Source organism: Drosophila persimilis, unplaced genomic scaffold (assembly GCF_003286085.1).
Source record: "Drosophila persimilis strain 14011-0111.01,24,50 unplaced genomic scaffold, DperRS2 tig00000002-arrow-pilon, whole genome shotgun sequence".
Lineage (NCBI taxonomy): Eukaryota > Metazoa > Arthropoda > Insecta > Diptera > Drosophilidae > Drosophila > Drosophila persimilis.
The window spans coordinates 6138876-6163414 of record NW_020825289.1 but is presented as its reverse complement, the minus strand read 5'-3'; the positions used below and the strand labels follow the sequence as shown (position 1 = coordinate 6163414).

The 24539-nt window shown below is 45.5% G+C and overlaps 3 protein-coding genes across 3 annotated transcripts in view; 1 reads left to right on the top strand and 2 right to left on the bottom strand.

Moving 5' to 3' along the window:
* The first annotated feature begins 6766 nt into the window (after positions 1 to 6766).
* On the top strand, positions 6767 to 7358 carry LOC113565065. Its single transcript, XM_026985319.1, has 3 exons — positions 6767 to 6819; positions 6873 to 6959; positions 7015 to 7358. Exons 1-3 carry the CDS (start codon positions 6786 to 6788, stop codon positions 7128 to 7130), a joined length of 237 nt encoding a protein of 78 aa, XP_026841120.1. The 5' UTR covers positions 6767 to 6785; the 3' UTR covers positions 7131 to 7358.
* Positions 7359 to 13524: 6166 nt separating this feature from the next.
* Positions 13525 to 13975, bottom strand: LOC6589926 (cuticle protein 16.5). The gene is made up of 2 exons (XM_002015841.2): positions 13970 to 13975; positions 13525 to 13896 (listed from the first exon to the last, which is right to left on the bottom strand). The coding sequence occupies exons 1-2, from the start codon at positions 13973 to 13975 to the stop codon at positions 13603 to 13605; spliced, it is 300 nt and encodes a 99-aa protein (XP_002015877.1). The 3' UTR covers positions 13525 to 13602.
* A 2013-nt stretch (positions 13976 to 15988) lies between these two features.
* LOC6589925 overlaps positions 15989 to 24539 on the bottom strand; it is a 33591-nt gene continuing 25040 nt past the window's right edge. Inside the window, exons 5-13 of the mRNA XM_026985313.1 lie at positions 23828 to 23900; positions 23143 to 23294; positions 22872 to 23079; positions 22678 to 22808; positions 21926 to 22079; positions 20997 to 21785; positions 19500 to 19799; positions 18957 to 19357; positions 15989 to 17661 (exon numbers count right to left, since the gene is read on the bottom strand). Coding sequence (XP_026841114.1) covers positions 17074 to 17661; positions 18957 to 19357; positions 19500 to 19799; positions 20997 to 21785; positions 21926 to 22079; positions 22678 to 22808; positions 22872 to 23079; positions 23143 to 23294; positions 23828 to 23900 — 2796 coding nt within the window. The 3' untranslated portion in view covers positions 15989 to 17073. The remainder of the gene's footprint in view (positions 17662 to 18956; positions 19358 to 19499; positions 19800 to 20996; positions 21786 to 21925; positions 22080 to 22677; positions 22809 to 22871; positions 23080 to 23142; positions 23295 to 23827; positions 23901 to 24539) is intronic.

The following is a 24539-nucleotide window of genomic DNA, read 5'->3' as shown; positions in this document are numbered from 1 at the left end:
AAGTTAAAAGGACAATTTACCGTCTCCTTGGGCTTCTCATTCGCCTTCTGGTTGTGCTCCCACTTCTGATGCTGCTTCTGGTGGTGCTTCTGCCTCTGCACTTTGCCTTGGGAATGCATGAAAGGGAAAAGCACAAAAACATTTCACGTTTCCAACTTTGTTCGTTTTTTCTAGTTTTCCTTTCGAGCATTCCCTCTTCTCTTGTGGGTTTTGGGGTTTAAGCCATCGCAAAGCAGTGCACTGCCAACGAAATTTAAGGAGATGCCATGGTTCGGGAATGTGTTGGGGGTTCGAGGTTGGGGTTGAGGTTGGGGCTCGGTTGGGCGTTAAGGGTTGAAATTGGGGCTGGCTGGTGGCATGGCCTCAACTTGAAGCAAAACACTTAAGTTTTAACCCAAATTGTTGCCAACAAAGCGGTTAGTCTAACATTCTTTTTGAGACAATTTTGCAAAAAACTGCTTTCCAACATGAGAGTAGACCACCCACACACAAACAAACGAACATATGTGTGTACGGATGGATGTGTGCATAAAGCAAGCTGTGAACATCTAAAGAGTAAACAAGGCATCCAAAGAGCCAAGGGGCAGCCCTGGATCTGCCCCAAAGCTAAGTAACAATAAACGTTTCAGAGAGCAGCGAGAGCCTGTGGCGCTTGGTCCTCACAAGACTTTGATATCAAGACAGAAAAGAGTTCTTAGGTGGGATTTAGGCTATATTTCAACTTCAGTTAAGCACGGTAAGGATTTAGGTTAAGAGCGAGTCTGGGTTGGGGGGGTGGGGGGGGGTGATATCAATGAGAAGAGCTATCCTTAGGCCATAATTCATACTCAAAGCAAAGAAAAATAGAGAAATAATAAAAGATTGGGTAATAGAAAGAGCAAAACAGTGCTTAAAAACTAGACAATCGCCTGGATGGGCGACATATGTATGCAAAAGGCCACTCACATGTTGGACCAACTATTATTGCCCACTCATCACGCCCGTCCCCCTCCCGCCACCACTCAAATGCCCGCGGTAGCTCCTGGCTGTGTGGTAGCCATGTCTGGCCTGCCTGCCAGCGACATGTTGACCTTAAAAAACTTGACGTGTTCAAATGTTGCAAAACAACTCGAGGGCTTTCGACTTGAGCACTTTTTCTGTTCACTGTTCGCCGTTCGCCGTTTGCTGTTCGGTTCGTTTTGCTTTTGATGATGAGGACGAGGACGAGGACGAGGATGGTATATGGCTGTATGCTCCTCTCTTTTCCTCTTTTAATCTGTGCTCCACTGTGTGCGTGTGTGTGTGTGTGCGTGTGTGTCTCTCCATCCCGTTCCGACTTTCTGTTTGACGCACATGAAGTGCCGCTCTTGAAATATGCTTTTTTTGAGTTTGGCCAAAGGAAAAGCAAGCGGGGGAAAATTGAGGGTGTTGTGGTACCACCACAGGCGGGACAGGGTGGTGTGGAAAATGTGTTTTGACAAGTGTCACTTATGCATTGCTACTATGAAATATCCCAAGCCGCTTTCGCTCGCTCCTGCCACATCGAACTGCGGCTTGTTGTTGCAACTGCAATTGAGTCTAAGAGGGGGGGCGGGCCACATGGATGTGTGTGTGTGTGTCTAATCAATACCATCTAATTTCGAGTGAGCCGTGAGGGATAGAAATATGTTCAAAGGATGTAATTAATTTGATCAGAGCAATGGCGGCTTCTGTAGGCTAGAAAGCCTGTATAGAGAGTAGAAGCTGTATTTACTTTCCAAAAATAATAAAACTAATCCTCTCTTATATAAAAATTTTGATTAGTTCCATCTACAGCCAATTGATAAAATCCCTTGGGGTACGACGGGAAGCACTACACAAATTACAAAAAACCAAATCCCCATAGAGCTGGCAAGTTTAGAGCCAGCTCCCAAATCGGGGCTGGCAGATAACCCGCTCCGTGGACCAAGGCATTTGGTATGCGAACCTTTTTCGTGCTTAAATTTCACAAATAGATGGCACACACAAAAGCCGTTCGGCACTCCAGGGACATTGCTATAAATATTAAAGCAAAGTGCGCCGACTGCGCTGCAAGAGAATATTTAATATATATATATATTTTGATATAAATTTAAGGCCTTCGCTATTCCCTGGGCAAGTCGGCTCATGGGCTCTCGCGGCGTATACGTAATGCGGCCATTAATATTTAGGCCACGCTAAAGATTTGTACGATACAAGACTTTAAAGAAAGGCTCTTAAGTCGGCGCTTAGTTCAAAGCGCAACTTCTCTCAATCGTCCCCAGGGTCTCAGTCATTTGTCAGTGGGTTAAAGTTTTCCACGGAAAACTGGAGCAGAGCGAGTCCAACGCTCTGTTAATTAGCATTTTACCGCAATCAAACGGGGTTCACCACTCTGTTCGCTCTCCTAGGCCCCGTGGCCGGGCTGGCAAATGGCAAATTGGAATGTAAAATGCGATAGATGTGGAGCCGGGTTGGCTGTGCCCAGGCCATCTCTGGAGGAATTAGCCTTCCTTGGGTAATGTGCTTTTCAATTGCTGCTAATCATGAAATATTTAAGCCTATCCCCTGGCGGAAATCTCTCTGGAATTGTTATATTTCGGCTGGTAATGAAATACTAAGAAATCATAAGAAATGATCAGAGGTTCGTGGGGATTGAGGAGAGTTTTCTGGGGTCGTTTGGTTTTGGAATGTAGTTTCCGCTTTACCATTTGTTTCATTAGCTATTCGCACTTTTCAAAGTTATATGCGATGGCAAATGGGCTCCAACAATTACTGCAACCACTAAATATCAATCCTCCCCTCTCCCATGCTTCGACTATTGGGGGTATTAGCATAACAGACACTTTGTAGTGTCCGCACTTTGCCGGTCTTCGGTGCCTGCCGCCTCTCCCGGGCTCTACTGCATAGTTTTTCACACCTTTTGTTCACTCTTGGAATTTTCTTTCCCTGTAGTTACACAATGACATTTGGGTCAAATGCGTATAAATTTTAAGGCGAAACATTCCTTGTGGGGCTGCAACGTTTGGGACCACATTCCCGAACAGACAGCACCAGAGGGAGAATGGAGTGGCTTTTTTCCTTTGGATAAAAATCAAAGGCAAGTGGAAATTGAGATCCAGAATGGGAAACGCTCAAAAGCAATTACAAATTCCGGTTGTGTCATTCTCGGCTCTGTCGAAGCGGAAGTCATTATCGTGGCAAACAAAACCTAATAGAGATGGGAGTATATGGTATATATCCCTAAACATGCCTGTCCTCTCCCCAACCCATACCCAGCCCTCGGGCAAACCGCAGTAACAACAACTGTAACACACCATTACATACATTTGCGACAACTTGGGCGGGGTTCCGGGCTTGAGTCTGGGTCTGGGTATTGCTGGCTTTGACTACACACGGCTACACGGCTACTGGTTTTGTCCTCATTATCGAGTTAATTATGTGTGTGTGACCGTCTTTATCTGAGAGTGTTTGAGTGTGTGTCTGTGGTTGTATCTGTGTATATGTGTGTGCGTGTGACCAAAGGTAATTACAGAAATGCTTCCATTGTTGGCCAATTCGGATAGCTTTTGCCATCCGATTTTGGGTTCCTGCCTCCTTGGCTGTGCTCCTTGTGTGTGTTTGCTCAACGCCCCGTCCCGTCCTGTCCCGTCCCGCCCCGGACCTTTCGTTCCCACATTTGTGCAGAGTTCCCTTGAGTTTTGCACCTTCCGCATCGATTGTAATTAATTTGCAAGGCGACTGCCCTAACGATGTGGTTCGTGGTCTATTTAAAGTGATGAATAGCCCAAGACACGGAGTAAATCTCACTCGTACTGTCTGCTCATTTATGTGGGCCTGTTCTGTGGGCTAGTGATAGGATCTCCGTTTCGAGCGATGGCGGGAATATGTTAACCCATCATTTACACGAAATAATCAAGATTTGGTCCATCTCAGTATCATTGTCGCCCCATCTGTTCGCCTGTCGCTCACGGGTGCGGCGATGGGTAGACGGAGACCCAACTCAATGATTCTGATCCTGAAGGTTAATTACATTTATCCACAACGCAATGGAACCCGCAGGACATTGACTTAATTTCCATGCCGTTTTCCCTACCCTCCCCTCCACTCCCCACCCGCTTCATTCTTTATTTTTTTCGTTTCTGTTTGGTTTTTAATTTTTTTTAAATGCTGGCAAGAAAATGAAGAAAAAGTCGAGACCAAAGTGCTGCCAGCAATTTTCCCTGTCTCTGGGTTCGGTTCGTCTCTCCTTCCCCTCCATCCGCACATCTCTTTATTCTTTGGTATCTTTTTTTCGTGATACTCGTTGAAGCGCCTAAATGGTAATTAAAAATTGTTGCATTGCCGCTCGAATGCGTCCGCTATTTATGTAGTTTGGGGGCTTTCTGTAATTTCTTCATGGATAGCCATCGAGTTTAAGGTTCAGTGGATTAAATTTATGTATTTTATATTTTTTGTGCAAATTCGGGGGATTTTAAGAGGATTTTCTTTCCTAGAAACCATTTTAATCTTTGTTTAATTCCTGTTTAAGCTGGATTCCGCGTTTTAGTGGTGCTTTCAGCTTGTTATCGTTACTGTTTATCGTTGATTAACTATCGTTTACTTATCGATGCTTTTTTGGCTATTCCTAATCAAAATTTTAGCTCTCTTTAAAGTCACTCGCAGAGTAGTACTCTACTCACTTAGTTCTTTCATTGTTCCAAGTTCCAAACTCGGTGTTCATGTACTTGCAACTTTTTTAGATGAAATAAAACACTTTATGCTCAACTCCGAAAAAGCTTCAACACAATTTCGGTACATCGACGGGTATGTACGTATTTGTGGCCACCGCTCACGTGCCATGTCCTGGCCCCAGCCCCACTCCGCTGGGGAACACCTGCCACTGGCCGTGGACTGCCACTGGTACTGGTCCAAATTGCCAAATCGAATGCATTGCCAAAATAAATTCTGATTTGACAGCCAGGCAAGTACGAGTACTCGACTCGGTGTTCGGCAAAGACAGGGCGCCCAGTGCAGCACCAACTTTTGGTAACTAGTATTTTGTGTAAGGTGTCAGCACGTTCCAAGTGAACCGAGCTGATGGGAAAAGGGAAGGCCTTTCTCCTATGCATGATGACGCTGCCAGTGCTGGGATAATCCGCCAGCAGTTGTTGTACAGCTGTTGATGTTGCAGTGTCGCATCCCTAATCCTAATGCACGCAATGGGATGATGGGGCCACCGCAGCAGAGGGTTATGAAACCATATGGCTCAAAGTTATGCATATGTGTGCCCTTTTTCCACTCGTTTTGGCCAATCCCCCAACGTCCTGGCCCATTCAGCCATTGCCAGCTTAAACATATAATTTAGTTACGTCAGGGATTACACAGACACACAGGCACACGCACACACAAACACAAACACAAACACAGGAGTGCTGGAGTGAAAAGGAGACAGCAAGACATCAGGCATTCATCATTCATTGAAAAGGAAACGGCATCAGAATAATGACAAGGAAGGCATTTATGTGGCTTTCTTTTAACTGAAGCCTGATGGGGCCTTCCTTTGACTTGGCTCGCATGCTGAAATGCTTAACTTTTTCCGGCTAAGAGAGCTCCTCAAAGGCAAGAAGCGATAGACAGCCAGTGGGAGATAAACGAGGGGAAAACGGGTAGTCATTCACTAATTATGTTGATGAATATGTATGATGATGTGTGGCGGAGGAAGCTCTCCATGTGAAAAGCGCTTTCTTTTTGAATTAAGTCTGTACAATTAGCAGAACTTCAGGCTTCTAAAGAAACAATAAGCTACTTTAAACAGACAGTGGCATCTCCTGTCCTCTCCCCTCCCTCGTGCCACAAGAGGCAAACACAAATCGTATCCGGCGGATCCCGGTGTCATGCCGAAGGCGGAAGAGCCCGACAGCAGAGCACGGATTCCATACTCGAACCGCAACGGATGGTTGTCGAAACCGATTAGGGGGGGGCTAGCATTGCACTCGATTCGCCCCCTGCGACGAGTCACGACGAGCATGCCACCAAAACTCGAAGTATGCAACAAAATGCGAACTTTTTACAACAATATTTTATGTACTTTGTATTTGCTCGTAGTTTTGGCTGCCGCACCGCCATAATTTTGTCAATAATATTTGTTTGTTTTGGCCATAAATGCAAGTCTCCTTTTATTAGTGGTTCTCCTGTTCCTCTTTATTTCGGCGTGTCAATGGCAGCCCGACCGATATTGATATACGAGCGGGAGTCATGCAATGCGGCAAATGATAAACAGCAACGCCTCCAATAACAGATACAATTGGGCAAGGTGAGGCAGGCAGGCAAGCAGGCGAGCTGTGGGCGGCAATAAGAGGCCAGCAGACGCCCCGAATGAGGTAAGAGTTGGTATAAATAGAAAACCGAATGAAATTAATGCGGTACATGCAATTGAAAGTGAATAAAGTGTGGAAGAAAGTTTGACAGCTCGAAGCAATGATAAAGGAGAGGCATTCAGAAGGGAGATCCCTCAAGTAAGCTCTGAACTGAAGCTAGAGGGTGTCTATTACTAATTACTCTTTCTACTAAACGGCACTGAAGATGTGTATCTTTGAATTCCACCTTTACCAAAGCTGGCCATTAATTGATTATATGAATTCCAATGACTCAAAGAGAAACAGCTAATTTCCAAGCCACAATTAATGATAAAATCACACAAATGTTAAACGATAGATAGAAAGACAGCTGTTCGGGGCTGCATGTTGGAATAAAGTGGACTTGAATGGGTGGAAGAGAGCCCAGTCCTCAACGAACGGTTCGAGGGAACAGCAACGCGTTCCAGTTCGATGGCCAGCAATGAAAGTCTCACAGATCTTACAGGTAGTAGTCATCGACACGAATGAGTTCCGCCACAAAAGCAATTTACATTGCAGTATCTGTAGCATCAGAGGAGGAAAGAGCCCACAGCAACTTGATGATGATTATTGCCACCTTGACCTGGGTGCTGCTCAGCATTATAAGTGAGCCAAAACGAAACAAGGAGCTGCCTTGATAACTAGCTTTCTTCCCCTCCAGCTCTGTTCATTTACTGCTGCAACTATTGGCAGGTGCTCAGGTCGAGGCCGCATCGCCACCAGAGAGAATCCGAATCTGAAGTCCAACAAAACACCCTGCTCTCATTGGATAATTAGCAGGGCCCTAAAGAGTCGACCAATCGACCATGATTAGAAGGATTATTGCCAAAAGGGGGAAAACCACAATAAAGGAAGCGAGAAGCAGTGCAACAGCTGTCGGCGATCATCTTTTCGGCACCGGCCATATGGCCGTGCGCAGCAGCAGCTTCCATTTCCATTTTCCATTTCCGTTTCCGTTAAGTTAATTCCACACGACAGCAGCAAAACAGAAAAGAAAAAACCCAACCAAAAAAGAGGAAAATTCCATGTGTTGCTGTTTCCCCTCTTTTTTTTGTTTAGTTTACAATTTCTCTCAGTTTTTCATTTCGTCGTTTCGCTTCCTTGTTGCTCTGAAAAATATTTCACTTCTTCAGCCATAGGAAGGGGGCAGGAGAGAGGCGAGAGGGAAGCAGACCTGAGATATTTGCTGGAAGAGTTTTCATTTCTTTTGCTGGAAAAGTGAAAAGCATCTTTTATGCAAATTTACCAGTTGGAGCCAGGGAGCAGTCAGCAGGCGACAGGTAGCCGGGTGCGGGGCAGGAAGTCAGCAGGGGCTGGCAGACAGGCGTGGCAGGCCGGAGCTAACATGACTTCCGCTCTTTAACTGGCTTAATGTTCCAAAGGCAAAAGCAAAACAAGAGTTGGGCATACCCCCTCCTAAAAAAGGTAAAAATTATTTGATTAAAGTCGAGTGCAAAGCGGAGCAAAGCTGAAGGTAAACAGATATCTTTGCGACTGCCCCAACCTTATCCGAAGCCCTACAGACATATCATGGGAGGAGGCAATGCCAGGAGACTCCCAAGGCATCAAAGTAAAGGAATTTACATACGAGTACATACGAAAATAGACACATTTGTTGTCTTACTTCTGCCCTTCCCCACTTTACATTCTTTGTGGCTTTTTTTCCTGTATTTAACTCGGGCTTTCGATTAGAGATCTGTATTGAAAGCATTCCGGAAAATTGGAAAATGAAGACAGCAGCTTACACACAAAGCCATCACAGCTGAGGCTCTCCTTTAAAGACTATCTTATCTATCCAGCTTAATAAGTATTCTCCTTTCACTAGTTGAATACCCAAAGAGTCCTAAAGTTCCTGGTTGGAACTTTGACATAAATTTGACAGCACTCAGAATCATCTAGTGGAACTTTATAAGCCTCTTAAAATCCTTCTCTTACAACAAACTTTAAATGTAATCCTCCGTATCCCATTGACGGTGGCACACATCATTACCATTCCCTTTGCGCAGACACTCAGCCTTTGTGAATCTCTAAAATTTCATCAAACCGAATCGATTTGATGAAGGCCTTTGGTAACCCTTCGTCACAGGCCAGAGGTGACTTCCCAATCGGAGGAACTCTTGAGAAAAGTTTTCGCTGGCAGCAAATCAAATGCCGATTATCGCATAGTTAGTTGCACTCTCAAAGGGAATGGGCGCCTGAGGAGTCCGTGGCAGTGGCAGCCAAAATGTTGGCACGGGTCGGGGACTGGCACCGAAAGGAGCCCGGATTCCCCCAACTCTTGTGGGAGAAGCCACGACTGCTCTCTCATTATCGGCGTGTTTGTTTTATGAAGGTCGTTTCCAACAGCCCGCACAAAAGGATTTGGGGCACGCACGCACAGACATCGTCATTGTCGTCACCATTCAGTCGACTCCCGCTCCCGCTCTCGCTCCTCTCCTACCACTTGTCCTACCATTTAAGGCAGCTTCGAAGCCATTTTTGGCATTGTTATCTAGGTGGTGCTATTCCTTTTGCCTGCTCTTGGCCCACTCCTCCATCCGTCTCGCACTTTTCCAGCTTCTGTTGACACTTTTCGTTATTGTTGGCTGTTGACTGGTCCATCCCAATGATATCTTTGATAAATCTCGGCTTTCGCTTGTCCAAGCAACCAAAAATTTGTCTCAACTTGGCCAAGTGCTAATAGGAGCGGAGCCGCCAGTGGGCGGAGTGCGGATGAGTGGCAGAAGGCCGCTCAAGTTCCTCATAATTGCTTATGACGAACAGTCGGAATAAATCTGTTTCCTAGCTTGCCTTTTCTCTGCCACGAGAGTGGGTGGCGGGGCGTGGGTCGGCGGTCGGGGGTCGTTGGTTAGACCTGGAGTCTGGCTCTACGCATTAAATTATTTCTCATTATTGACAGTTTATCAAATTGATTTAACAAACCTCATGGCTGTCTCTGTCGCTCCTCCTCCATTTCTCCCCCTCCCCTTTTAGCCAGCCTTAAGTGTCTTCGTGATAAATGTTATCGTTGTTTGCTGGCCTCCCTCCATCCTTTCCTACAACTTGCTTTCGCTCTCTCTCTCTGTCCCTCTCTTCTAACTAAGCTTAAATGTGCTTTTCCTGCTTTTCATGCTTTTCCTGCTCTTCCTTATGGTGTGTTTATGTGCTTCTGTGTGCCTGTGCGCCTGAGTGTGTGTGCGGAATTTATGTAATGCTCAAAGTTGAAGCATACTTTTCGGCTGTTTGCTTAATGTTTCTACTGCTACCGCTTCTGTTCTCATCCCCCAACAAAATTTTTAGTTAATTTTAGTTTGTTTGCACAGTAAAGTGTGCTCAAACCGGCTGAATGTTTTATTAATTTAAATAAGAAAAGAAAACTTTTCTACTTTTTAAATATGTATATTCCTATCATGAAATAGTAATTCGGGTCGAATGATGCATGGAAGATGGCAACAAATTCTGTATGTATGTGTGTATATACCAAAAGATGAGAACAGTTTTCATCTGGTGAGATTTCTGAGGGCAGTGATAACGGATTAGCCTAGAAATTAGCAGAACTTGGCATAAGAAATCTGTACAGGACGCAGGAGATAAAAGCGAGTAAATTTCGAATAAAATAATAACCAAAAATTATTCAAAATTTCGAATAAGTTTTGAATTTAGAACAGTTTTTGTAAGAACACGAAGAGTGATAATAGATGTAAAGCGCTGTAAAGAATATACTGTTTTGTGAGAACAGTTTTTGTGAGAACAATTGTTGTGGGAATAGTTTTTGTGGGAGCAGTTTCATATTATTAAAACGAGGGGGAACGTTGTGAGTTGCTGCGGACACCGCAACTCTACAGTTATACCCGATACTAAGTCAGTATGGCTCTCCTCCGGCAGACGCCGCTTATATTAATCGACACGACAAAGAGTGCGTGCGAGAGAGACAGAAAATCAGTCTGAGCGTGACGTCGGGCGCTGCGTAGCCAGTGCAAATTGATTTGTTTCCTTTCGCTATAAAAATGATCTGATCTGATCCAGATTCAGCAATCTGATAGATATGGTCGCTATCTATGATTCTGCGTTTTTAGTTTTCTCGAATCTGCAATATTGTGAATGCAACAGATTTTCGTCCTTTGTGGGGGCGGAAGGGGGTGGGGCGAAATTTTGAGATATATGTTTTATAGTGAGATCTAACAGAAGTGCGGATACCAAATTTGGTTACTCTAGCTTTAATAGTCTCTGAGATTTGTGAATATCCCCAGATTTGCATTCTTTGCGGGGGCGGAAGGGGGTGTGGCGAAATTTTGAAACAAACTCGTCTCGGTCCGATATATTAGGAGTGTGGATACCAAATTTGGTTGCTCTAGCTTTTATAGTCTCTGAGATCTAGGCGCTAATGTTTTACTCTAAGCAAAGCCGCCTATGCTACGTGTGTGTTAGAGAGAGACAGGGCGAGAAAAAATGAAATTGTTTTCTTGATGCTGGTTATAATAATAATACGATCCAATTATGATTCTGCAGTCTATAAGATATTGTCATTCTCTACGATTCTGCTTTTTTGGTTTTATCTTATCTTTAAAATTGTGGATGCCACAGATTTTCGCCCTTTGTGGGGGCGGAAGTGGGCGGGGCAAAGTTTTGAAATATTTTTGTAGCAGTGACATATCACAGAAGTCTGGATCCAAAACATCGTTGCTCTGGCTCTTATAGTCTTTGAGCATTAGGCGCTGAAGGGGACGGACAGACGGACAGACGGACGGACGGACAGACGGACAGACGGACGGACGGACAGACAGACATGGCTCACTCGACTCGGCTATTGATGCTGATCAAGAATATATATACTTTATGGGGTCGGAAACGCTTCCTTCTGGACGTTACACACATCCACTTTTACCACAAATCTAATATACCCCAATACTCATTTTGAGTATCGGGTATAATTATGTAAAGTGAGACAGGGGGAATAGCGATGAAAAACTATACTATTCTGTTTAGTGGGAACAGTTGCACGTCTTGTGGAAATATGAAATATTACCAACAAAGTATTAAAAAATAGAAAACCGTGTACAACGTGCGATTGCATACTCAAATCACTGATTTCTGCTCTCAATAGCATTTTTAACTCAAACGGAGCACCGGCAAGCCATTTATCTGATGCGAATTATCAATCAGATCGGAGCTTGTGACCTTTGTTGCCGGGCATAAGGCAATTGCCGGCGCTGCCATGGCAATTGTTCTCATTTCCCCCATTGACAGAGCCAAGAAATATGAAATAATAATGCCAACGGAATCGATGTCTTGACAAGGGACCCTTGCCCCGCGCCCGCTGTAACTACAGGATACTCGTGCTTCAGCGGAGGATGCGTCGATTCAAATGGAATTGCCAGTAGGAGCGGAGCCAAGAAGTGAAGAAGCGAACAGCAAACAACAGTCGAGAGGCGACAGAGAGGAAAGCTGTTTCTGTAAGCAGAAATAATCCGATATTCATTTCCCTTTTCCATTGCCACCATTGCCATTGAAAGCTATTTGTTGTGTACATATGTACGGGCCGAGTAGTCGTACATTTGATGGGCATATTGTACATTGTATGTTTGCATTCATGTTTTGTTGTTCCATTGTAATTAAGCCTTTGTTGGAAAGTGAAGTGCATATTAAACATCTCCCCGGGTATTTGGCAGCGTCTCAAGTGGGACTGCAAGAACTGTACCCTGTTGTTTGCCATTGAATATGATGATTCCTTTCAGGAATGTCACGTCCTTGTTGCCTAGTGCGTCTCCACGAGGTGCAGCTGGGCGGAAAATCATCGTCCCTCTGACTGTTCTTAGTCATAATTCTTTGTTTGTTTTCAAATAACATTTAGACACAAAACCTTTCACTTTAGTCGATTTGTTTTGGTCACTTAATTGCCGACAGGTTTTTTCATTCATAATTTATTCACAATTCCATCTATTTCCATTCGACCCGAAGGAAAATTTCTATTTTCTCTGTTGACTTTTGCATAATTTATGCCTGAAGCAAAACGACAGAAGGAAGATGGTTGAATCCGGAACACGGGATCCTGCCCAAATACATTTGTCCGTGCGTACACATTTTTGAAACTGTCATTGCCAAAATGGTTAATTAAATATTTACTTGGCAAAACAGTGGTAAAACGTTGATTAATTATTTAAAATCTTCTGTCAGAAGTCAGATCTAAACACAGCCCGAGTCTGGGCCAGGCTGGGTCTCGGGCTCTCTTCTGACAGAACGCTTACCATAAATGGAATCATATCGAGATTTCGCAACTGTTGACTGCTCTTGCTGCTATTTGTTGCTGACTGAAAACTTTCTAAAGTTTTTGCCACCCACTCAAGACAGCCCCTGCTCTGCTTTCGTCTCAACCCACTGTGTGATTTTTCGACTTGCCGACACTTGTTTTTCGGGGGGAGGACGCGGGCAGGAGCAGAGACCTCAAGACAGAGCGGTCTAAGTGATTTAGGCTAAAGTTTTTCACCGGAAATGTAGCGAGGAAAACTTTTGTTGTTGCGCATAATCGTTTGCCGGAAGTTGATCAAAAAGGGGGGAATACTTTTACCCGCCGACGATAGGTGCATTATGAAACAATCAATAAATTTACTTGGGCGATTACTTCGCTGAGAACCGAGATGCCTAGCCAAGCACTTTGTCCCCTATCAGGCTCCATGTACAAGTGTATGTGGTACTTATGCTGAGGTTTATGCGACGACAATGACGGCTGCCTCCTCACGTGTGTGTGGCACGTGGCTGTGCTGTGGCAGTCATAATTCATTTGCATAACATTAACGGGCAGGCGGATGTCGGAGCACGAGCCACTTGCCGGGCGTCTAAGCCGAGTTTAAATAAGTTATTTATGGAAACGAATTAACCGTAAGCAGTTAGCCGGAGACAGCTGCAGGACTGCCAGGTGCAGGCATGAAAAGTGGGCCAGGATATGGTTTACCAGGAGCATACCTGTAGCCAGGCACAACAGCAGGAGGGCTGTGAGTGGCCATGGAAGTTGTGTGTTAATAAAGACCTCTAGGACCTTGAAAATACTCTAATGAAAGTCCGCTGATTCAAGAAATAAACTAGTAAAAGTCCGATGTGGTTCCAAGTTCCAATCTTCTCCTCCATCCATGGAAAAATAGTTGAGAGATCTATTGTCCCCTACTGATTCCCCACATTTAAGATTATTTTCCAACATTTACGGGTTAGCTTTCAACTTCATTTAATTTCACAAATCCTTGACATAATTCCATTTCATTTGATCGATCCAAAGCGCTTACTTCTTCAGCAAGGTGGAGACCACAGCGGGGCCAGCGGCATAGGTGGTGACGGGAGCGGCGTAGGCCGAATAGACCGAGGGCGATCCCAGATACGCGGAGGAGTAGACCGAAGGAGCGTAGGCGGAGTAGGCACGTGGATAGGCGGCGGAGTAGGTGGTCACCGGAGCGGCATAGGCCAGGCCTGGGGCTGCGGCGTAGGTCAGGGCCGGAGCAGCCGCATAGGTGGCCACAGCGGGAGCCACAACATGAGCCTGGGCGGCGGCGATGAAGAGAACCAAGCAGATGAGGAGCTAAACAGAACAAAAAGATGAATGAGATTAAAAATATCCTCCTGAAACAGTCCCAGCTGTAAGGCTGACTCACCTTCATGTTGATATTTGTTTTGGGTTTGTGTTGGACGAACGTTCTCAAAGATTGGAGGAAGTGCGTTGACTGATGCCATTCCCCAGAAAGGCCAGGGCTTTTATACCCAATCGAAGATCGAATTTTCAGAGAACAAGTTCTGCAATATGCGGATGTGGTAGCTAATCCGGGCATGCCATATCGAATGGATTAGCATTGTTCGGCTCTGTACAAGCTGCTCAATGAATATGTTCGTTTGCACAGACAACAGCCCTGACAAGGGTCCACGGACTGGCGGACGGAGGGAAGGCAGTAATGAGATCTTGATTGTTTGTCGGTTTGTGTGTGGGTCAAGTCTGGTGACAAGCCAAAAGCGCCAGCAAAGAGCTTTGTTAATGGCGGTAAACGAAAGTGGCGGCAAAGCGGAATCACACAAATATAATTACACTCGAACGGAAAGCGTAAGTGGCAACAAATCATTGTAATTTGCGTCATCAGCAATTGAATCTTTGGCATTGACAGTGAAAATTCATGAAAACGATTGAGAGGACGCCCAAGGCCTGGATCCCGTTGAGTACTCAATAATCGATCAAAAACTAACCGATTTTTCGTGGGAAAGAAGTATCGCTTTCAACGTAAAATATGTAGAGAAAAGTATTGCCAGGAGCTTACTCTCGCGGAAAAGAACGCTGCCAGGAGGCTGTGCTGGACCTAGGCCTAACAAGGAGTTGGTTATATAGAGATCACCGTTACTAGATAGATCCCACAAAAACTGTTGTCTACCTACAAGGAACACACAAATTATACATTCAATTTATGCCTACAACGAAATGTGTCAAAGTCTCTCTGGGGAGCAGACTCACACCCATCCACTCATCCACTCATCATTCCCATGTTCATGTCGGCAGAGCCACAGGACTCTGGTGTCCTGCTCAAATTACCCATATACTTGCCGCTTTGTAACTGTCAGAGAACGTAACGAACCGAACCAAAACAAAATGTTAAACATACGCGAAAAGAACGAGTGTGTGCCGCCTCATGTGGGGGGCGAAGGCTCATTAATAACAATTTATGAGCTGAGACACGAAATTAGTCTGTGACAAGTTTCGCCGCAGGATGTGGACACAACAAACATATATCCATCCATCCGCCCCACCCAGCCACACGCACACACACACATATGTTGCAAGTTCAGTTTTGACTTCGTCTGGGGGGGATTGCGTTAATTAATTCCAAAAGTGTGTTGCGTGTCCTGCCAAAAGGACAAATATGCGTACACGAACTCATGTCCTGTGGTCCGGTTGTTATGGCTCCTCTTTCTATCTTTTCCCCTCCAGTAAATTATGAAAAATATTTCCAACTAAATTTTGGAAGAGCCTCAGAGAGGGTCTGTACCATACCTTTCATTGGAAAAGAGTTACATGAACTTTCTTTTCTTCCCTAAATAATTAAACAAATTTCTGCTGCTTTGATACACATTTTTTTCATAAATGTTCTTTATTCATTTTCCAGTTGGTTTTCAGCTCACATTTTGTTTGTTTTTTTATATTAAACTTTTATTTGCTTTACATTAAGGGGGCAGGGAGCTAACACAAATATAATCATGCTCAAACACAGAATAAATATCCTTCTTTCTTACAAATCAAGGGTTAATTTTACTCAAACTAGATGTAGGATTATGAAAATATATATTATGGATTCGAATATTCTTAGCTTCTAAATCTAAACCAAAATAAAATTTATTTTTTTTAAATTTTGTTTTATTTGTTTTCCAATTTATAATTCGAGTCACAATTCAATTTGATTTTGTCGTTGAAGAAGCACTTTGCATGTTGAGAGGGGGGGTGGGATACATATGTATATAGAAAGATCTTACGGATAGAGCGCTAGATAGAGTTGAAAATTTGAAAATTGTTTTCGGGGCAGGTGGTGGTTGTAGTGGAGACACATTGAACTTTAGTTTGCGCACAGTCCGGCTATGGATACATACAGATCGATCATGCATACATACATATATATATTCATATTCATATCCTATATAGACTTGATAAAGGTTTTTGTTCGACAACAGATTTTTATAAAATTTCATTTCACATTTAACAAAATATGACGATGATTCGATGCACATAAACAATTACATACATGCATATGTACATATTCCATACTATCATATGGTGCTGTATCTTTCATACATATGTATCTAGTTTGCGCCTATTTTCAGATTCCTTTAATGTGGTCTCCTCCGCTGTTGTGGTTTTTTTTGTGCTATTTATGTATTATATTTATATAGAGATATGCCATTAAATTCTGTTATTTTATTATAATATATTCAGGGGGGATAGTCTTTTCGTAGATTCGCAATGTGACTAACTAAGTTCAATTGAGTTTAGGCTACGTTTTAGTGGCTAGTTTAAGTATTAGCTGACCTGCTTCCTAGCCTAATTACACATATACGCTTTATATACACACCTTATATATTTACGATTTCGCTATACTCGTATCTCGTATCTTAGTTGAAGTTTAAACTAGTTTTTTGTGTTCTGTTCGGGTTACGGGTCGTGTCGTGTATTTTCACAAGCATAGCTCTTTTGTTCACTGAAGTATTTGCGCACAAAGATCGTTCGGGCCTAACCCCACATTTGGTAAAGGAAGTGGGCCGCATCAAACATTCATTTCTATGGTACAGAAGTAACTTAGGCATATATTACTCGTATGTAAATGCTTCTTTTTTCTTAGGTCGGGGCTAAACACTGCTATATCCAGTACATATATATATAGTGTATCCTATAACTATATAGAGTTCTTTCTTATACGGGGTTTTTGCTGCTTGAAGTCGGAAAGTCTTGTAAGAGTTTTGTTCGTTTCGCTTTCGAAAGAGATTTCTTATTTATTTTTTGTTTTTATTTAAAGCGAAACCCACGCCAGCGGCAGTTTTATTTCTATAATACAGATTTTTGGGATGCAGTTACCTCCTCGCCACAATTCCTCCTCCACTCCTCCTCCTGCTGCTGCTGCTGCTCCTCTTAGACGATGGTGGTGCGCTCGGCGCCCAGCGCTGTGGTGGTGCACGTACTGCTCCCCCCTATGCAGACTATCTGACATTTGATGTCCTCTTTGGGTAACTCTCAGGAGCTCACCGTCTCGTAGTTCCCCCCGCCGGCCAGCAGCAGTGGCGACTGCACGCACACTGCAGGTGCCACACCACCCCCCAGCGTGGTGTAGGCGGTCTGGGAGCGGGGCGACGTCAGCAGCGATTGGGCGGCGCCGATGGTGATGTTGCCGCTGGTCACCGAGCTGGTCAGCGCCGCCGAGATGCCGCTCGTGTGGAGGCTGCCCGGATGGGGCAGCGTGTTGCAGGCACTCGCCCCGCCCACGCCAGCGCCGCCGCCGCCGCTGCTGTTGGTCTGCAGCGAACCGTTGGACTGGCCGCCGAGCAGGGGCATGGTGCAGGTGGTCGTGGAGCCGTAGGGCGAGGTGGGAGAGGTGCGCGTCTCATAGGCCGGCAGATGATAGCTAGTAGCACCCACTCCTCCGGGCATGCCACCACCACCGCCGACTCCCCGGCCCGGAATACGGGTGTAGATATTCGGCGGGGTGCGGGTGGAGAGCAGCGGCGGCGGGGCGGTGTAGACGGGACGCTGGGCGGCCGGGGCACGTTGCGGCGTGTTGTACAGGCTGAAGGCGGGGTTCGTTGTTAGCGACAGTTCACCGTACTGCGTGGGGAGGGGATACAAGAGGAGGGAAAGAGTTGTTAGAGTGTTTAGTAATTATTAAAAATAAGAACAAAGTGTTGCTGCCGAATAATTAAAAAATAAAACTTTGATAGTACATTCATGGGGCAAAAATTCTGATCGAAAAGTTTCGAAAGTGACCCACAAACACCAACAACTTCTAATGAGCTTGTTAAGCATTCGAGAGAGAGAGTTGGGGAAAACAACAGGGAAAAACAAGAAAAGCTGAACAAAAGCCAAACATTTTTCAACTTTTGCTGGCGAGTGGACACACAAAAACATTTGCCTCATCAAAATTTGATGGTTTCCTCCTCCCTGGAAAACCAGACAATGATACAAAAATGTCCAGAGTACTGCAGTGGAGTGATGGGACTGTGGTGGGTCAACAGAAACTTTATTAGGGGTGGTGTCGGAAAACAAAGAAACTAATTTGGTAATTTATTTCGGCTAATTGGAAACATGAATGGGAATCAGGGATCATGGCAGAACGAAGCTTAAATACCCTGCTACTTTTGATCAAACGTTTGGTCAGTACTTCTGGATCTATTGATGGGGAAACTTCAATGGAAGAGGAACTCTTACTCTAGTATCAGTCCTCTATATTTTGCTCCTGTTCTCTGAAGTATTCAAGCACTAATCAAAAGGCTCATTCCCCTAGAAAATCCTTTCAAGTTTTCCCTTTGGCTTGTGGTTCTCTTTCTTAGCCCTAAATCAATTTGATCAAGTGTCTATAATGCGTAATAATAAGTTTCGTTACATGCAAGACAAACCCTTTCATTAGGGAAATTGGAGGCAAGTTTTTTGTACTCTGTGGTGGGAGAGAGGCGATGATTAAGGGTTAGAGTTCGTTTTGTTCTTGTAATAGTTCTGGGCGAAAAAAGTTAAGCGAATATTCTATACGGTATGAAATTCCGTTGAGAAGGCGGTAGACGCCTCCAACTCTGAATTCCGTACGTTTCTATGCGGTCGCCTGAAAGTATGCTGCATTATTTTCATAACATGTCATTATGTAGATGTCATGTCAAGACGGCTGCTTAACTACATATTTTAAGACATATTCCATATTTAAGCATATCTACATACATATGACACTTACTTCAGCAAATCTATTTCCTAATACAGATACAAGATCTATAACTAACTCAGCTTCTAACCCTAGCAGGAGGCCCTACCTCCCTTTAAACCCCTTCTGCTTCCACCATATGCAAGCGCGAAGCGGATTGAGCGGTAGGGAATAGAGGAATCCCCAAACAATTGAATCCCATTTGAATTCTCACCTGCTTCCCGAAGGTGGGCGACAGCGATGGTGGCGGCGGCGAGGCGGTGTTAATGCGCGTCGGTGGCGTATACAAAATTCGCTGCGATTCCATATTCAATCGGTCGAAGGCCTTCTCCTCCTGGTGGAACTCATCCTCACTTGTCGCCTCCTGCGGCACCACATCCGGATTTTTGTCCTCCAGGCTGGAATGGCTACCCATATTGCGGGATAGCGGCTCGGCGCTGCCCTTGTCCGCCTCGGTGGTGGTGGCATCCCCGCCATTGCCGTGCCGGCGACCGCGCTTGCTGCGGAATTTGATAAAGATCACCACACAAATGGCGACCAGAATCAACGTGGCGATGACGCCAACTAAGGCGCCCAGAAGCGGCGTCAATTGTACTAGCACCGCCGTCGATGAGGCTGCGGCGTGGACAGGAAAAACGGAAAACAGGAAACAGATACGGGGGAAATTGTGAAAAATTGAATGACAAAAAGCGCACGTTGAAAAAACAATGCAACAGCGGGCCATGTGGCAACGTGGCGACACCCGACCGACACTCACCTGTTCGCAACAAAGGCGCTGAAAGCGTCCGGCCCCTCAATCGGTGGGCCACCTTGCTGGGCCCCTGCGCGTTCACGGCCGTCACTCGAATGACAAACACGGAATCGCTCGGCAAACGCTTCACCGTGAACTCCGGATACTTGTACGAGGCGTTGTAGAGTATCTGGCGATTCAGTTCGTCGTAGATCTGCACATGGAAGTACTGCGGTATGCCGCCATCGTAGCCGGGTGTGCACTGAATTTGCAAGGAATTGGCGGTGGCATTGAAGGCCGTACAGTTCTTCACCGGTTCGGGTAGGTCTATGAAAGAGAATAGAGCGATGGAAGGTGTTAGTTATGATTATATTTCGTCTAAATATTTGAGACTTCAAAGCTCTACGCTTACGTTCCTCTTTCCGAAGTTGTTTTCGTTATGAAAATATGTCTATGATCTGCTATTCTTTCATATTGTATCATCCTGCACAGGATATTTCTCTAATGGACCTTCAAAAAACCTTTTAATACAGCCAACCGTTCGCTGAGAGCGAGAAATGGTGCCTGACCCTCAGGTGGACAGTTTCCCTGAATGGAAATTCATGTTTTCCCTTCAACCTGCGCTGTCGCAAAAACCGAAATTCTCCCTAGTTTTCAGGCCATGGCCAGCGGTGGTTTTATAAATAAATGATGTGCGCTGGCAATTTATTGCATTTGATTATCAGATTATCGCCGAGCGCAGATTGCAGTTTGCTGCAACGGTGCAGCAATAGTGCAACACAGAGGCAGCAGCAGCAGCAGCAGCAGCAATCGCGAAAGGGGAAGCAAACATGCAGATGGCGTTGGTAAACATGGCTTTTATTGCTGTCAGGGACATTCACATGAACGGGCCCCGTACGGACTGTCCGCGGATGCTGCAACGTGCGAGACGACATTGCAACGCGTTAAATTGCCACACGGCCATGCCATGCCGAGCGCCGTGCCATGCCGTGCCGCGGAGTAGTAGTCTGTGGGCCAAATGTAAATAACAAGCAGAGATTCACTCACCTCACGAGTGAGGCTACGTGCTACGTGCAACAATTATCTACTGACCAGAGAACGAGGCATGCCCCACCCCAGACCGCCCAGTACCACCACAACCCGAATTGAGTAAACATGTTTGCTGTTGCGTTGGTATTTTGTTATGGGCCTCTCAATGGGAAATTAATTAAATATTTTTAAATATGTTTTCTTCTTTCCGATACCCTCTGATTGGTGCAGAACGGTGCACCATGTCTATGGCAAGATAGATCTAGAAGTCATGGTTTATAATGGCTCCCAAAGAGGAACGATAGGTGTCCCTTCAAATCTCAATAAAAGCTGAGTCGCTACTCCACATAGCTCCCATTCGAACGATAGTTCTTCCAGGGTATCCAATGTTTCAGCCACCGAGGCCACCCGCCTTTCCGCCTTTCCTTTCTGTTCCGGTTTTTCCTTTATCTTTCCACTACGAACCGCTGCACGAGTGGCAGGCAGGTAACTCACCTGCCGGCTGGATGTGGTACCAGCAGGGCTGGCTGTGGCCCATCGGGCTGCTGGCCACGCAGGAAATGGCGCCGAAGCTCTCGTAGCTCTCCACGTGGTAGCTGTACACGTTGTTCAGCGGGGGCGCCGTAGTTGTGGTGGGCATGGTCATGGCCTGGCGATGATGCTGCTGCTTGTGCAGTGCGGCCAGCCGCTTGCGCTCCATCATTTGGATGGAGGAGGACGAGGCAGAGCTGGATGCGTGATGGCCAGGGCTGTGGGAGTCGCTGCTGCCTCCAGGGCCACTCGACGACTGGCCTTGCAGCTGGGGCAGCTGTTTCCGCTGGGGCTGTTTGTTCTCCACATGGTTCTTGTGCACCATGTTGGAGTAGACCATTTGCGTGTAGGGCGTCTCCTCGCCATAGTCCTGAAAGCCGTCCATCTCGTGCCCCACCGCCGGATAGTCCTCGTCCTCGAAGCGAACGGCCGACATGTCCACAATGCTGGCCGTGCGTCCGTGCCGGCCATGCAGCAGTCCCCGTTGCAGTCCGTGTGTGTGCTTCCTCTTGCTGCGCTGATAATATCCGCCCAGGTCCGAGCCGGAGCCAGGTCCGGAGCCGGAAGGCGATTTCAGCGACAGCAGGACCGGTCCGAGCTGCGGCAGCTCGATGAGACTCTCCAGCGAGTTGTTGAAGTGCCACTTGTAATTTAGATTATCGAGTGGATTCGCGTCCACCTCGCAGGTGATGTTGATTGTCTGCTTGAGTGCTGCACGTATAATCGTGGAGTCCGACTTGCACACGGGTGGATCTACGGGGCGGAGAGACGGAGAGTGTGGGAGGGCGAAACAGAAGTGCAGGTTGAAGTTAAGTCAAGTCAAGTTAGGTGAGAGTGAGAGGTGGAGTGGAGTGGAGTGGAGAGAGTGCAGAGAGTGGCAGTGTGGTACTTACACTTCACGTCCAAGTAAACCTCATTGCTGGACACGCTGCCCTGGAGGTTGCTGGCCCGACAGAAGTACTGGCCGTGCGAGGACTTTGAGATGCCCTGCAGCACCAGCGTCTGGTTGGAGATGATTATCCCGCGCGACGAGTGCAGTTGCTTGTCCTGTGTGGCAGCGGAGTGTGCGGGCGGGGGCAGAGGTCAAAAGAGAGAACAAAGGATAACGTTAATGTTGTGGGATGTGCTTTTTATATTTCGAGTAGAAATGTTCGATATTCAATTAACTGAACGATGTTCATTCTACGTGATTCAATTTACAATATTGCATTTACGATGTTCGGCTTACGATGCTCAATTTATGGAAGTTATTGAATTTACAATATTCAATTTGCGATTTTATTTAATCATGTTAAATTTTCTCTTACTTTACGATTTGTAATGCACTTATCGATACAGGCTCTACGATTTTAAATTCATTTTATTTAATTACGGTAAAGAATTTACGATATTCGGCATACGATATTTAATTTCCCTTTCAATTTCGCCTTTTCACGTATTTGTATTTTTACATCTAAAAGAAATTTACGACATTCAATTAACTTTTCGATACTGATTCTACGATATTAACTTTATTCTAGTTACGATATTCGGTTTACGATACACATGTAGCGATTCCCCCTTCACTTACAATATCGGTCTAATTTTTCTTTGCCTAATCTACGATATTCAACTATGGATCTACGAAGATGTATCTTCTACTCACACTGTGATACCACTCCACACGCGTTATCGCCGGATTGGCCTTCACATCGCACTCCAAATAGACATCCGATCCCTTAAGCAGATTATTCGGATCCAGAGGAGCTCCCAGATTCAGGATGACAATGGGTGCATCTGCAAATGTTCGAGAAATGAGCATACAAAGTGCCCTCTACTGCTCTGATGGCCTCTACGTACGTGTCACGTTCAGCATGCGCGAGTCCTTGAGGTAGAGACCGGTGTTGCCATTGCCCAGAGTGGTCATCACCGTGGTGTGACCCTCTTGGAGCTGCTGCGACGTAATGCCCGCACTCAGGGAGATGGAGCAGACCACCTGCCGTTCATTGTCCTCCGGTACGGGTATCAGCATTAGCTCGGAAATTGTGGTATTCCCGTCAGCAGAGGTCTAAGCGGAGAGTTCCACATAATTATCGGAAACATCTGAGCGATGATGATGAAGATGACTTACAGATTGCGTGGCTCCTTTTAGGATCTGTCCAGCCTTCGACCAAATGATTTGCGGCGGTGGACGAGCACCGATGGCAGTGCAGGTGACGTGGGTACGAGTGCCAGCTACCACTGCATGATTGAGACCCTGCAGCAGCAGATTGAGCGGAGGAACTATGAAAAGAGAATATTTAAAGTTAGAAGAGGTTATCATCACATGATTCTATTAGTTTTATGCAGCCCCTGGGCTATTGGTCTGCCATCAGGCGAGTGATTAAGTTTACGATATTCAGTTATGGCCCCACAAGGACAGCAGAGCCCACAAAATTCATCTGCATATTCCAAGGCTTCTCGTTTCCGCCACATCTGCGCATATGGGCGACCTTTATGGAAATGTTCATTATTTATGACACACATTTTATTATGCCCATCATTGGCCGCAACCGCCATGGGACCCACAATACGATTATCATGCGAGACCTCTACGTCGCCCGCATAACCATAAATGTGCATGAATGTGAGGTGAGTCCTTGCGATGTGCGAGGTGCGCGTCCTCACAAAACTTTAATTACATTAATTTCCATGCGAAATGTCACGCCCACTCGCCCACACCCAAGCCACCCTCTGACTGTCCTTGAACTGTCCTGCTTTGGCAAACCCCAAAAAAGAAGAGGAATGGAATTATATTTAAAGAGTACACAACTTACGATTCAAGTCGAGGATTACTTTCTTCGAGAGGGCCGGCACCACATGCCCATTGGTGGCCTGGCAGGTGTACATCTGAAGGGAGAATTCAATGATTTATACAGATATTATTGCAATGATTGCCAATTAGTAGTAACAATATTCAATAAAACAGATCAGGAGATGATAAATCAAGCTGCTTAACATTTATTTCTAATTACTGCAACACGACCACTCGCCAAGACTAATCAATTATGCCCCAAGCTCCCTCTCTCTCTCTCTCTTTCTCTGCGGACAGACACACAGAAATCGAGACCAAAGAGTTCAAATGGCACAAACGGTTGGTAAATGTACGACCATATTCGATATCATAAATTCTCCAGCTACGAGTATTTTCTGGATATTAGTGGTTGCCCGTAACCCGATACTCTTTGGGCCCATATACATTTCGGCCAGTTTATTGGGCCAAAACCGAAAATTGTAACGTTGTCGAGCCATCAAAATATTTGCATAACTTTTGGGGCAGCACAAGTCTCGTTTCTCGATTGGAAAATAAGGTCATTAATTTCCATTTGGTTACACAATATGTACGATAGTCCGGGCAGTCCTATTGGGGCAGGTAGGGGGCCCAGAGGGTCATCAAAGTGCCTCTCTAGGTGTTTATTAATCTCGAACGGTTCTTGCGTTGTCTGTTTTCCATTTGAATCGATTGAATCCCAATCGAAAGCAATCAAA